The sequence below is a fragment of the Mauremys reevesii genome, linkage group 1 (assembly GCF_016161935.1).
Source record: "Mauremys reevesii isolate NIE-2019 linkage group 1, ASM1616193v1, whole genome shotgun sequence".
Classification (NCBI taxonomy): Eukaryota; Metazoa; Chordata; order Testudines; family Geoemydidae; genus Mauremys; species Mauremys reevesii.
In genome coordinates this window covers 315,319,065-315,331,295 of record NC_052623.1, presented here as the reverse complement: position 1 = coordinate 315,331,295, position 12,231 = coordinate 315,319,065, and the positions used below count along the sequence as shown (strand labels likewise).

The 12,231-nt window shown below is 40.0% G+C and overlaps 1 protein-coding gene across 18 annotated transcripts in view; it reads left to right on the top strand.

Annotated features, from left to right (window-relative positions):
- Positions 1-12,231, top strand: part of ANKRD7 (ankyrin repeat domain 7) — a 184,049-nt gene that overhangs the window by 98,270 nt on the left and 73,548 nt on the right. For 16 of the 18 annotated variants that reach the window (XR_005590376.1, XR_005590372.1, XR_005590374.1 and 13 more), the window contains 4 exons: positions 4,205-4,238; positions 4,497-4,638; positions 6,771-6,987; positions 11,192-11,375. Coding sequence is in view for 14 of the 18 variants with exons in the window: in XM_039509062.1 (XP_039364996.1) it covers positions 4,205-4,238; positions 4,497-4,638; positions 6,771-6,987; positions 11,192-11,375 (577 nt within the window). In the remaining 4 variants the exon portion in view is untranslated. The remainder of the gene's footprint in view (positions 1-4,204; positions 4,239-4,496; positions 4,639-6,770; positions 6,988-11,191; positions 11,376-12,231) is intronic. The other 2 variants (XM_039509007.1, XM_039509035.1) reach the window with 1 other exon arrangement.

Below are 12,231 nucleotides of genomic sequence, written 5' to 3'. Positions count from 1 at the left end.
TCTCTGCTGTCCATGCTAGGAGTCACCTCTTCCTCCCCTCCCTCATTGGAGGCTGTACACGGTGCCCTCCCCAGCCATCCATCTCTTGCCAGAGTGGAGCATGAACCTCCCAATGGGAGCATCCTCAGCCTGGCCCTGGCAGCCAGGCTTGCTCAGCCATTTTGCCAGCGGGGGGCACCCCTGCCAAACACAGGGTTCCCCTGACCAATTCCCCCCAAACTTGGGGTCCCCCCCACACATACACACACCCCAACTCCCACACACACAATATGGCTGCCACATCCCTTCCAAAACCCTCTTAACTCTTCATATGCCTTTGGTCAAACACTCCCCATAACAGCAACCGCCACTTAGGAGCAGCATAGGGAAAGGGAAATAAGGACAATCCAGGGAATTACAGACAAATCAGCTTAACTTCAGTACCCAGAAAGATAATGGAACAAATAATTAACCAATCAATTTGCAAACATCTAGAAGATAATAAGGTGATAAGTAACAGTTAGCATGGATTTGAAATCATGTCAGACCAACCTAAGAGCTTTGACAGGGTTACAAGTGTTGTGGCTTGGGCAAAGCAGTAGATGTGGTATATCTTGACTTTAGTAAGGCTTTTGATACTATCTCGCATGACCTTCTCATAAACAAACTAGGGGACTACAACCTAAATGGAGCTACTGTAAGGCGGGTGCATAACTGGTTGGAAGAGAGTAGTTATCAGTGGTTTACAGTCCACCTGGAAAGGCATATCAAATGGAGTACTGCAGGGAGCAGTTCTGGGTCTGGTTCTGTTCAATATATTCATCAATAATTTAGATAATGGCATCGAGAGTACACTTATAAGGTTTTCGGATGATACCAAGCTAGGAGGAGTTGCAAGTGCTTTGGAGGATAGGATTAAAATTCAAAAGGATCTGGACAAACTGGAGAAATGGCCTGAAGTAAATAGGAAAGGAACAATCTGTTACACACAAATAAAATGGGAAATGACTGCCTAGGAAAGCATACTGCAGAAAGGGATCTGGGGATCACAAGCTAAATATGAATCCACAGTGTAACACTGCTGCAAAAAAAAGCAGTTATCATTCTGGGATTTATTAGCAGGAATGTTGTAAGCAAGACGCAAGAAGTAATTCTTCCACTCTACTCTGCACTGATTAGGAGTATTGTGTCCAGTCTGGGTGCCACATTTCAGGAAAGATATGGACAAATTGGAGAAAGTCCAGAGAAGAGCAACAAAAATGATTAAAGGTCTAGAAAACATGACTTATGATAGAAGGTTGTAAAAATTGGGTTTGTGTCATCTGGAGAAGAGAAGAGAAGACTGAGAGGGGATATAACAGTTTTCAAGTACATAAAAGGTTATTACAAGCAGGAGGGAGAAAAAACTGTTGTCCTTAACCTCTTAGGGTAGGATAAGAAGCAATGGGCTTAAATTGCAGCAAGGGAGGTTTAGGTTGGACATTAGGAAAAAATTCCTAACTGTCAGGGTAGTTAATCACTGGATTAAATTGCCCAGGGACGTTGTAGAATCTCCATTTTTAGGGATTTTTAAGAGCAGGTTAGCCCAACACCTGTCAGGTTTGCTCTAGATAATACTCAGCCCTGCCATGGGTTCAGGGGACTGGACTAGATGACCTCTCAAAGTACCTTCCAGTCCTATGATTCTATGATGCAAAAGGGCATTGATATGTTGCTACTAATGAGTGTCTACTGTAGTACCAACAGAGCTTAGAATTTGTTTTGCGAGGGACTTCGCAAAACAAATACTAATGTCTCTACCCAAAGAGTTAGTAATCTAAAATAACAGTTCTCAGTGTTTTTCATAGTGTGGAATACATTTTAATACAGAAAATCCTCAGGGTCCGTCTGCTGTCCTACTTACAAATGTTTGAGCATCTCTTCCTTTGTACAGATGCCAACACACTGTGGTAATTGCAACAAATAAATGGCCGTACTGAGACCAATGATCCATCTTAGCCCAGTATCCTGTCTTCCGACAGTGGCCAGTGCCAGATGTTTCAGGGGGAACGAGCAGAACAAAGCAATTATTGAGTGATCCCTCCCTTGTCATAAAGTTCCAGCTTCTGACTATCAGAAGTATAGAGACTCCCAGAGCATGGGGTTGCGTCCCTGACCAGCTTGGCTAATAGTCATTAATAGATACATCTTCCATGAATTTATTGAATTCTTTTTTTAACCTATTTATACTTTTGGCCTTCACAGCATCCCCTGTCAATGTGTTCCACAGTTTGATTGTGTTGTGTGAAGAAATACTTCCTTTTGTTTGTTTTAAACTTGCTTTCTGTTAATTCATTGGGTGACTCTTGGTTTGTGTGTTATGTGAAGGGGTAAATACACTTTCACTTTCTCCACACCATTCATGATTTTATATACCTCTATAATATCCCCCTCTTAGTCATCTTTTTTCCAAGCTGAACAGTCCCAGTCTTCTTAATCTCTCCTCATATGGAAGCTGTTCAATCTCCCTAATCATTTTTGTTGCCTGTTTCTCTACTTTTTGCATTTCTAATATATCTCTTTTGAGATGGGGCCACCAGAGTCACATGCAGTGTTCAAGGTGTGGGTGTGCCATGGATTTATATAGTGGCTTTGTGATATTTTCTGTCTTATCTATCCCTTTCCTAATTATTCCTAACATCATTAGCTTTTTTAAACTGCTGCTGCACTTTGAGCAGATGTTTTCAGAGAACTGTCCAATATGACTCCAAGATCTCATTCTTGAGTGGTAGCAACTACTTTAGACCCCATCATTTTGTATGCATTCTTGGGATTAGGTTTCCCATGTGCATTATTTTGCATTTATCAACACTGAATTTCATCTGTCATTTCTTGCCCAGTCACCCAATTTTGTGAGATCCCTTTGTAACTCTTCACAATCAGCTTTGGACTTAACTATCTTGAGTAATTTAGTATCGTCTGCAAACTTTGCCACCTCACTGTTTACCTTTTTTCCATATCATTTATGAATATGTTGAACAGAACAGGTCCAAGTACAGATCCTTGGGGGACCCTGCTATTTACCTCTCTCCATTGTGAAAACTGGCCATTTATTCCTACCCTTTGTTTCCTATCTTACTGATCCATGAGAGGACCATCCCTCTTACCTCATGACTGCTCACTTTGCTTAACTGCTTATGAAAAAATATATATTTAGGGAAGTAGAATCTATTTTTAGCTGTCTAAATATTTTTAGAAATAAGGAAGAGCTAGCAGCATGTAATAAACCACTAGCACGTACTTCAGATTAGCAGTCACCCATGGACCACAGTTAAAGAACCTCTAATCTAAAATATAGAAATAACAAAATCAGTGAGGGAAAGAACAGGATGAGGAGAGGAAGATAAGATCACATGGTGATTCAGTTCAGGTACATTTCTGAGTAATTAAAAATTAAGTTTATCACTGCTTAAAAAAAAGTCATGTCAGAAACTTTAATTTTTAGTCTTTTAAGAAAATGAAACCATTTTTGTGTGTAATACTCTGCAACATCCAAAGTTCATTGAAAAATTTTTCCTGTTGTTTCTTGTTGAGACCATATTTACATATTATGTCACACTAAAAAGATTGTTTCTGCATTTATGGAATATATTTGCAAGACTCATTTAGATTGCTTTTCTAGGTTGTCAACAGCTATAACTAAAATTAAACATTGTTGGTGGAGAATGGGAAATCCAAAATAAGTGGTTTAAAATTATCTTGGACCATAAGAGGCTTTTTCTTTAATGCCGAAAGAAGTGAAAGAACCAAGTGTTGCAAATGCAGTGTTTTTGAACATCTATACAGAGAGCAATCCACTGCAGAGTGTAGTGAAGTGTGCATGGTTCTGAGCAATGTGAGCAAGTGTCAGTGTCCAAGCCTAGTTGTAAGAAAATAGTATTACTTTTTCAGCCAGCTGCTTAGTACCTCATGACTTACCGTATTCTGGGCAATGTTCTTGCCAGTCCACCCACTGCTCTCAGTTTATTCATCTTGTTGGACTGTGAGTAACAAAGCACTGTGTTAAGCAGCTCTGATGGTAACTCACCTGTGTACTCTGAGTCCTTGTCCACATCTCATGCAGGATTGACCGTAAAAGAATTCACATTTACTGAATAAATAAATCGATATTTCCAGAACAAATATATGATTTTACTTCTATCTTAACATCAGTTTTCCAATATCAAAATTTATTTTTGTTTTCTAGACCTGGAGCCAAAACAGTAGATGAAAGGAACAAGGTACTGAAAATAGCTTACTACACAAAAATATTGCTTTAAATGTTAATCATTTATATAGCACTTTAAGCACTCATAAATGGGTATGGTGTTTCACCAGATATGTAAATCACTATCCCTTCTCTGACGAGTTTACAGTCTATCATGTTTGAGACCACAGTGTGTGGGAAATAGTTGAGTAAATGAATAATAACCTGTTTTTGTTATAATGTATGGTAATTTACAATATTTCTTACTCATGGAATTATGTCTTGTTTGTAGATTGGCAAACAGATGGATGTTGCAGATGATTTTGATGAATTAACACAGTCTTCTGACACAGCTACAGAGGACTTAGAGTTGCCTGCTTCAACCTACAGAGATGCTATGTTGCTGATAGAACAGCTTAGTATGGATGGCAAAGGTAAAAGTTATGTTTCAATAGCAACTGAAGACAAGTGATTACAATTCATTAATGCTTTTCACCTGTGTGTCTTTGAATTCTCATTGTAAATTCAAGCACAAATTTTTAAATCCTAGGTATTTCTAGCAATTTGTTCCCAAACATATTGTCTCCTTTGATCATAAAGAAGGATACATTCCCTGAGAGCCCTAGCTGTCTGAAGCACTGATTCAGGGTAGTAAGTCAGGATAACCCTCATAGACTGGGTAAAAGGACCTATTCCACCTCTAAAGGGTCTCTAAAAGCCCCAGAGCCAGAAACACAACAAGGGGAGGGAAAATCCCCAGCACAGGTATTAAGGGAGATAGCCTCTTAGAGTACGTCTACATTGCAATTAAAAACCTGCAACTGACCCATGCCAGCTGACTCAGGCTCACAGGACTCAAGCTAAGGGGATTCTTAATTGCAGTTTAAACATTCGGGCTCAGGCTGCAGCCTGAGCTCTGGGACCCTCCTACCTTGTCCCTACAGTCTGGGTTCCAGTGCAAGCCTGAATCAGCTGCCATGGGCCAGCTGCAGGGTTTTAATTGCAGTGGAGACATATCTACAAAGACGCCACAGAATCTCCTCCCCATTCTCTATATATTTGCTGAGCTTTAGCTAGATATTTTCCTTTTCTCCCCATTATTTGTCTAGCTTCCACAAGCAGCAGACACTACAGAAGGGTCACCTATTAGTGTTGACACTTAAAGAGACAATGGTATCCAGTACTGCAGCAGCAGAGGGCTCCTTTATCCCATCCCCACAGCTGGGTATGTGGCCTCTGTAATACCTTTGTTAGAGGAAGTAGAGATCAAACTTAGTATCTGTCTCCAGTTTGCACAGAAGTCATATAGCTTTACTGTATAGTTTTTATAGCAGTGGTTCTCAAACTTTTTTTCTGCGGACTCCTTGAAAATTGCTGAGGGTCTCGGCAGACCACTTAATGATCTTTCCAAATGTTGTTTATACCATTAGCTAACTATTGTAAAGCAGTTTGGATAAAAGTGCTATATAAAAAAAAATAATAGTAATTAATTTTTTGTTCTACAAATAAAAGCACACAACTCATATTTTAATATTAGTAGTCTTACCTTTCTAATGCGATGGATGTGCCCTCTCTCCCCCGCCACGGCAGCCCCTGAGCTGGGGCTGGGAAGGAGGGGAGGGCTCTCCCCTGCCGCATCAGCCACAGAGCTGAGGCTGGGAAGGAGGGCCATCTCTCCCCAGGAGCCACAGCCATGGAGCTGGGGAAAGTCACCTCTTTCTTGGCTGCCTCAGCCCTGCACATCCCAAATTCCCCTCTTCTCACCCCACTGCCCCCTCCCACCTACCATTCCCCCCACGGCCACCACTTCACCTTACATGTGCATCTTCTCAAGGTCCAGGCACCTAATTAGTGGAGCCACGCCTGTGCAGCTCCACTAATCAGGTGGGTGGCCCTTCATTCTCTTGTGTGTGGCCACCAAGGCACGCACCTTAGAGGGAACTATCTGCGGACCACAGTTTAAGAACCTCTGCTCTACAGTATCTTTACATAGAACAAGCAATGACCACTTAAGATGCCACAAAATTTCCCTATCGGGTATTACAAGCGGAGATTCTCCCAGGCATAAAAGACAGTTAGGTGCCCTTTATGCCTTTGAAAATCTCCTCCTTTCTGTAAAAGCATGCATTTTGTAGTATATAGAAGTTATTGAATTGGACTTAAATCATGCATTCACAGTCACTGGAGGTGTAAAATGTTTTATGTACACACACAGAGTATGTATGTGTATACTCTGGTTCGTACTTCGCATAATGAAATAAAAATTAAAATAAAGTTTTAACATTGCACTTTTAATGTAAATGATAGTTTTATGTATTTTATAAAAATTATACAGTGAACAGAAGTATTTTTAGAAAGTATTTGTTCTTCGTCAGAGATGCAAAAGAAATCTAAAAGCAAGTATTATGTTACATTTGTTATGTTTTTTATATTGAATAGTACTGAAAGAGACATTTACATTTGTTTCCAGATACAGTATAGAAAATTAAAGCAATCAGAAGTGCTTTTGATTTTTTGCAAATTGAAATGGGCACATATCTTTACATTATTGATTTTCTTCACAAAGCAGATTCTATTAGTCTCTTGAAAATTCAGAACTTACTTCATGGATATGAACGATTAATAGACCGTGAAAAGGGCCGCTATACACAGCTCTTGGGAAAAGTAAGAAAGCTGGAGAATGAAAAGAAAGAGCTACAAACAGTATTGGACGAGACCAGAGAATTGAAATCCATGCTGGATCACCAAAAAATGGAATGGGAAAGCGATGTCAGCAGTCTCAAGTACGGAATCTTAAATTCTAATAAGCATTTTACCAGGTTACTTTGTCCAAATGCAAATAACAAAAAGGATGCTGGAATTAAAGTCAATGAGACGATCAACATGCTTTTCAGTGTTATGCACATTCTTAAGTACTTTGCTGGATTGGACTAGTTCTCAGCATTTTACAGCCTCAAGCTCAAAATTGTTTGGTCAAAAACTTACTGTTTGATAGTAGTTCTGTCTGGAAAGTCTACCAGATATTCTCCATGCAATATTTTGTTCAGCTAATTGTTGTAATGTGGAAAGGGAGGGATTGATTTACTTGGGGCTAAAGCTGTCCTTTTGCCTCCCTCTGCTATCTCTTGCTCAGCTAAATCTCGCACCATACAGTTTCCCCCTTCTTGGCTGCCATGGTGAGAACTACCCCTGTAACCTCTGTCACACTAACCATAAACAATCCAGTGTACACCTTATATGAAAGAGACTGTGTGGTGATATGCTTCTGGTAGAGTTTCCCAGTAAGGTCTGTTCCAGGCTGTTGTTTTTCCAATCTTCAGAAACAAGTTGCTTATTTACAAAATTAGGACTTTCTAGACATTTTCTATATAGGACCATGGGTACACATAGTGCTTTACAGACAAATGTGACCAATCCCTGCCCCCAAAGAATGACAGCAAACAAAAAGGAGATGGAGAGAGTATGGAAAAATGAGGGTTCTTTGAGTGGCTCTGCTATTCCCAATTATGAGTATTGCACTGCCTAGTGGAGCCTAATAGTAGAACTTTCTCAAAGCAGTGTCTGTTAGTCCTCGCACACCGTCTCCTAGCCTTCCCCTCAGTGTTTCCAAACATTCTGAGGGCGAGCCTTTCTGAGGGGGCACTGGTGCCCCCTACCACCTCAGTTCCTTCCAGCTGCTGTGCCAGACAAAAATGAACCACTCCAGTCTGTTCAGGTCTGGGTTTTCTCCAGTTCTTACTTAGGTTGTATAAGGGGAGGACAGAGATCAGCTTCTGTTGACTCACTGCACAGTCCACGTGGGGAAACTGACCAGCAGGCACAGAGCGCCTGGCATTGCTGCTTGTCCCCTGTCCCTCATCTCCCTAAGGGGGCACAGAGGAATGTTGAGGGGGTTCAGCCAGGTGTTCTTTGCTAGCAGGTAAGTTTTGCCTTCATGATCTTTATAAGGGGAGGGCAGGAAAGCAGCGACCCAGGAGAACCAGGCAGCACAGCTGCTTCCACAGTGTACAGCCCAGGTGAGTGACAGAGTGGATTACTCTTGGGATAATTGGAATTCTGCACCCGGCTCAGCTGCTGGGAGAGAGAGGGGAGACTGGGGCTTCCTCTTCCCCTTGAGCAGCTGGGGCCAGGTCAGACCCACCCCAGGAAGCGCTGTATCCCTCCCCCACTTCCTGCCCACATCACTCCTCAGTCACAGGGAGAAGGAGTCACTGTATGGGGAGCAGCCCTCCATGTCCACACAACCCCCTTGCATTCGGACCCTCCCTCCCGCCTCCCCCACTGAGCCCCCTGCCTCATTGAGCCACCCTCCCTGCACTTGAATCCCTATCCCACCCAGCCTTACCCCCCCCCGCATCCAGAACCAGAGCCCCTCCCACCAAGCCTCACCCCACCAGTCTTTGTCCCCTCTCCAATTATATAAAAGTCAAACTATGCCTATGATGATAAGTATAGTTAGTTATTAGTTCAGTTTTGGGTTATGGTGGAACCGAAGAGAAAGAAGCTGGGTTTTGAGCCCAGCTGTCTTCCCGGCATCAGATGACCACATTCAGTGTCTGAAATGCTTGGGAGACAACCTCTTTCCTTCTGGGTGTTCCATCTGCTGGACTTTCACACCCAGAGCTCTTGATGAGAGGCACAACAGATTACAGCTGCTACTCCCTAAGGAGCTCCTTTAGGCCAAACCATCCAGTTGCAGAAACATGTTGGATCCAAGGTCTGAGAGACCAGTCTTGGCTCCCGTCACTTTCTCCAGCAAACTAAAGAACCTTAAGGGTGCCAGGAAATCTGTTCTGGCTGTGTCAGTTCTAAGGAAGAAAGCAAGGGTGAAGACAAGCACAATTAGCAGTGACAGATCGGTCAAGGAAGATCAAACTTTGGGCTTCCACCTGAGCAGTATCTGAATAGTATGGATTTTGGGGGCGGGAGGAGGGGAGCGTAATTTTGGTTTTGTTACTGTTCACATAAATAGCCTGTTTTTAGAAGTTGATTTTTGTGTAACAGATAAGTATTAGTATTTAAAAGGACACTTCAGTTTGATCCCAAATTTGGCCTACTTTTGTTTTTCTTTTCTATTTACCAAATCCTTATATACTCTTTATTTTTGTAACAAATATTTGAATGTTGGTTTTTTTTAAATAAAATGACAAGTAAATGAATACCAACTCTACACTCATGAGCAGTTGTAGTCTAGCAGCGTTACAGTAAGTATGGCATTGAACCCTTTATCTTTGAAGTTCAGACTCAGATGTTGCATGTCAATGTTTTTTATCACAGGAAACTTTGTCTTCCTTACTATTTGTAAAGGTTGGAGTCCACACTCTGAAATATGAATCACTTACATATTAGTAGTTACAAATACTTGGAAAATCTTTAGCATGATTTTAAAGCAACCATTTCCTCATATACAATCAGATTTTTCCTGTTGTCTAATGATTTGTGATATTGGTTAAAATATCTAAAAAGTCACCCAATACTCAAATGCTTTATTATTCGCATCATGGAACAAGGAAACATACCATGCATTGTTTTTGTCATTGTTCACTGTCTCTATACTTATAGATAATTGGATTCACTTATCAGAAAAGAAAAAAAATAAAATTGCTAAACTCTCCTCAAGGCCTTTCATTCTCTGTTAACCTACAAATTAAATCGATGTTGTACCTTAAGGTTCAATTTCATGTGTTTAAAAAAATTCTTGACATTTTTATCACATTAAGCTTGAAGCTTATGCTGATTAACTAGCAAGACTTTTCTAAACTTATTTTAGATTATTGGCTTCATTCTTTAAGTACACTCCATTATGAAAAAAAAAACTTTGCAGAGGAGAAAACATTCTGCTTACTTACTACAAGCTGTGCAGTCAGTTTATTTATACAAAAGTCATGTTTAAAATCTTGCCAGTTTTGCCTTAGACACTAAGGCCTGGGCTACACTAGCGGAGGAGTTTGAACTAAGATACGCAACTTCAGCTACGCTATGTGCGTAGCTGAAGTTGAAGTATCTTAGTTCGACTTACCTGGCCGTCCTCACGGTGGCAAGTTGACTGCCGCGGCTCCCCCGTTGACTCTGCTTACTCCTCCTGCTGAGGTGGAGTGTGGGCGTTAATTAGCGGATTGATTTATCACACCCAGACGAGACGCGATAAATCGATCCTTGATACATTGAACACTACCCGCCGATCCGGCAGGTAGTATAGACATATCCTTAGTTTACTGGTAGTATTACCTATACTTACTATTTGGAACTCCTAGTGAATATTACAGGTTCAGAGTAAAGATATTTAAGGCAGCTGCCAAGTTTTACCTTAGTTAGATTTTGGGCCATATCTTCAACTATAGTAAAGTGTCATAGCTCCACTGATTTACATTAGCTTGAGAATCTGGCCATATGTTTTATTTCTAAGTTAATTGCTCTGTTTTAATATGCTTTGTTCCACATTATTAGTACAATGACTCAACATTTTGGACAGTACCTTTTTGGAATGGGGCAGGGAGAATCCCTTCCTTTCCCACCTCCATGGTTTGGGATAAGATATAGGATTTGGCCCTTATGGCATTGAAGATACTTAAAATTAAATACTTTGATTAAGGCATTGTGTTCATTATGTAAAGAAATATGTTTTACAACTTCACCTTTTATAACTTTATAACCAAATATTGTGGTGTTTTAGTTTGTTATAAAGCTTACATACTGGTGAGTTTCTGTGTTATGTATCTTCATAAAAACTTTTGTATAGCTGGCACCTCTGAATGAGGTTACAATTTGCTTTAAAAGTCAGTTTAAGAGTCACAAGATAAGAATTGAAGGTGGTGGGGATTTTAAAAATGTGCTTCTTCTGTTTGTTTATTCTTCAAGCTATATACTGTGGAATATTTCTCTTTACCAAATTTTTAAGTGGGCTGAAATATCAACAGTTGAAATTCATGATGGATGCAAGCATGTTCCAGGGTTTTGGTTTTAAAATAATGTTGTGTTAAATACCAGGTTTACTTTGAAACAAGAAGAAGAAAAGAGAATGAGTACAGAAATGCTGTATGAAAAAAACAGAGAACTGCTTAGAAAGAAAGAAGATCAGTACTATAAAGAGATGGAGGAGAAACAACAGCTTGAGCTAACCCAAAGGAGCCTAGAAATGGAGTTGAGAACATTGAGAAATCACTTGAAACAGGTTATTATTTATTAAATCTTAAGATATGTAATTCAGCACAATTTTCTTGTATATGTTACTTCCCATTTGTTTTAATTCAGATGTGCTCTTCTAATATGTTTTAAGAAATGAGTTTTAAAATGTAAAGTCAAACGTTTACAATGGCAGTATATAATTCTCTACATGCATGCTCATGAAACTACGATTCTCTTTCAAGGGCTGGCTCTGCAGATTCCAGCACTCATTCTCAGAATGCATATGCTACTATGCTGCTTCTATAGATCTACTCCATGTTGTTTTTTATTTTTCTCAGACTGATCATATTGTTAATTGAATATAGGCATAAAAGGGACTGTAGTCCCAGCAGCCCTCAGTTTCTGTTATCTGACAACAATCCTGATCTGTGGGGAGGCTTATTCAGACCCCTAATGGTCACTGCTTTCCAGATGCTATTGAGCTTGTGGTACTAAGCCATATTCAAAAATGTGGATATGCCAGGGTGGTATACTCGAAGTTCTTAATCTTCTTATTGATTCTCTAAAGTAAAGAAGATAAATATCTGATAATTGTTCTGTTTTGGTTCTTGACAACAATATTTGTCATTTCACCCTGCTTCATTGAATTTAGAGGAATGACAAATGTGTATCTTGTTTCTTTGTAACCTTATGATTGAGAACAAATTGAGTTATAAAGGTAGGCAGGTATGGAGAAATTTTTAGTGACATCATAATTAGCCATGAAAGCAAAGCTCTAGTGTTTTGTGATGTCAGATGAACACAGCAAGAGAGACAGATGCAGATATGGATGTATCATTATTTATAGTATTTCCATATTTTTATTTTTCCATAATGAATTGATTACAAATTTGTAAAATTAA